General features: G+C 41.2%; 1 protein-coding gene across 1 annotated transcript; it reads left to right on the top strand.

Moving 5' to 3' along the window:
• Positions 1 to 866: 866 nt before the first annotated feature.
• Positions 867 to 1,384, top strand: LOC108127755 (uncharacterized). The gene has a single exon (XM_017245025.3). The coding sequence runs from the start codon at positions 973 to 975 to the stop codon at positions 1,336 to 1,338; it is 366 nt and encodes a 121-aa protein (XP_017100514.1). The 5' UTR covers positions 867 to 972; the 3' UTR covers positions 1,339 to 1,384.
• The last annotated feature ends 826 nt before the right edge of the window (positions 1,385 to 2,210 follow it).

Below are 2,210 nucleotides of genomic sequence, written 5' to 3'. Positions count from 1 at the left end.
ATAAATCGCTGTGAGATCATATAAATCAACCTGAATGTCCCAAACACACCCTTTTTCGTTGTTGTTTCCGCTTGATGTAGTTGTTTTTCATTTTTTTAAAGGTGGTGTGGCTATTGTTGGGTTGCCCAAAAGGATTAAATGCTCATAAATGGCACCCAAAGCGCGTGTGGTCTCCGTCTCCGGTTATGTGAAACCGGAGAGGAGGAGAACTTGTTTCATAAAAAGCAAGTTCAAACCCCACATACATAATTCCATTGAATCGGGGAGAGTTCAAGGAACACTTGAAGCCTGCCCGAAAAAATACTTATTATTGGCAAAAATTTAAACTTTTATAACTTGTTCAAGACGCCACCCCTCTGATCTCAACCAATTCCAACTAATTCACAAAATCGATAGAAAACCACGGCGAGGAATTTGTATTGCCATTTAGCACAGTGACAGAGTCAACAACAAAAGGCCATTAAATATAATTTGAATAAATCAAGGAGGGGGGTGCGAGAAAAAAATTAATGTTTAGCCACTGCAAATGCCCAGTCGTGAATAAGGCAAAAACAATTCAGCTAATAGAATATTTCATTTGCACGAACCCACGACCGGAATCCAATAGATGCGACTACGGACTATGGTGGTGGCGGTCTCCACCCGGAGATGTGGATAACTTATTGATGTGATTAGCATTGGCATTGTGAGCTGGACAGAGGGATCTCGTCTGTGGTCTTTGTCTCGGCCAGATGAAATCATAATAGTGGCTTCGGTCAATAGCAGAGGTGTGAAGAGAAGCATAAAATATGAGGGAGGGGTTCTACCATTTGTGGATCTCCAAGATACCTTGCTCTTCAAATATTATGACATTTTTATCATCATTTCAATGACATTCTGTACTATAGCTTGACACTTTGTGTCACATATAGTTTTTAAAATAAACATAAAATCCTATCCGGCATAAACCAAATTCTCTGAATTTCCTAAAAAATGGCCCTGGAAGATGCCTTTCCCAACATACCCGAGGAGGTGATGGACTACTTGCTGGAGCAGAAGGTGCGCGAGCGCAAACTATCACTGGAGAAGGAGCTTCTCAAGGAGCGTCTGTGCAAGATGGAGGAGCAACTCAAGCTCCTGGAGGGCCGAGACGATGACCTAACCTGCACGATAGCCACCGGGAATGTCTATCAGTTGACCACTGTGCGACAGGTGCGGGATGCCCTCACCGCCAGTGTTTCGCTCACCATGGAGGTGTTCCTCAAGGCTCACCGCAAGCTGTTGCGGTTGCAGCGTCAAATGCAGGATGACCACGATGTGGTGTGCGACAACCTCAACAGGATAGATGGGTCCAACTAAAAACTTCCTTCCATTTCGTTTGGTTTAATAAAAATGAGTTCGTGATAAGGTTTTTGGACTCTTTTTTTTTAGGTTTCTAATCAAATACATATTATTTTTCATATATGCAACCGAATCACGTAACTTTTCCCATGGGGGCCTCTCAGTTTAGCCAGTCACTGATCGAGTTGATAGCGCTGACGGCAGTAACCCGAGACAATGGGGAGTCAAATGGCAGTCCTCAACTTGAGCGACAACACGGATCATTAAAGGCATTAGTGTCAGGCAGAAGTCACCGAAGTCGAAGCCGCAGCCAAATCCGAAGCCAAGCAACCGAATAAAATTTCAAATGAATTTCCCTAGTCGAATTTCCCGCTTGGGTGGAGTGGGGCATGGAGATGAGGTGTCGGGGCGACAAGAGGGGCCACAGGTGAAGCAGAGGCGTAGCCGAGTCACCTTGCCATAATTAAATGTGTAATATTTGTCTACGCTTTCGACACTTTCCTCTTCCACGAACTCTTCTGAGCCCTCTTTTCTTTTTCTTGGTTCTCCGCCTCCTCACAAGCTCATGTCGTTGTTGTTGTTCCTTTTTTATGTTTAACAAGACGTTTATTTTAAGGTGGACCAATATTTTATGAAATATATATGTATAACTTATACCCAATTTCAATTCCAATTTTCAAATTGTTTTCAAATTTTCAACAAAAATTCTTAAGAAATGTAATTGAATGAATATTTAAAATTATAAAAGCTAAATTGTATATTTCTTTTGTATTTTATTAAACTTTTTAGTTTTTTTTTAATTCTTCTTGATAGATCCAAAAATTATCCATAAATTTGCAAATAAAATAGCAAGCCTTGTCAACACAGCGTATGAGTGATACAATTGAACA

Source organism: Drosophila bipectinata, chromosome 3L (assembly GCF_030179905.1).
Source record: "Drosophila bipectinata strain 14024-0381.07 chromosome 3L, DbipHiC1v2, whole genome shotgun sequence".
Classification (NCBI taxonomy): Eukaryota; Metazoa; Arthropoda; class Insecta; order Diptera; family Drosophilidae; genus Drosophila; species Drosophila bipectinata.
This window is presented reverse-complemented; position numbering and strand designations above follow the sequence as displayed.

What these genes read in the sequence shown, in the direction of transcription:
- LOC108127755 (XM_017245025.3), top strand. Translation starts at nt 973, where the DNA reads ATGGCCCTGGAAGATGCCTTTCCCAACATACCCGAGGAGGTGATGGAC.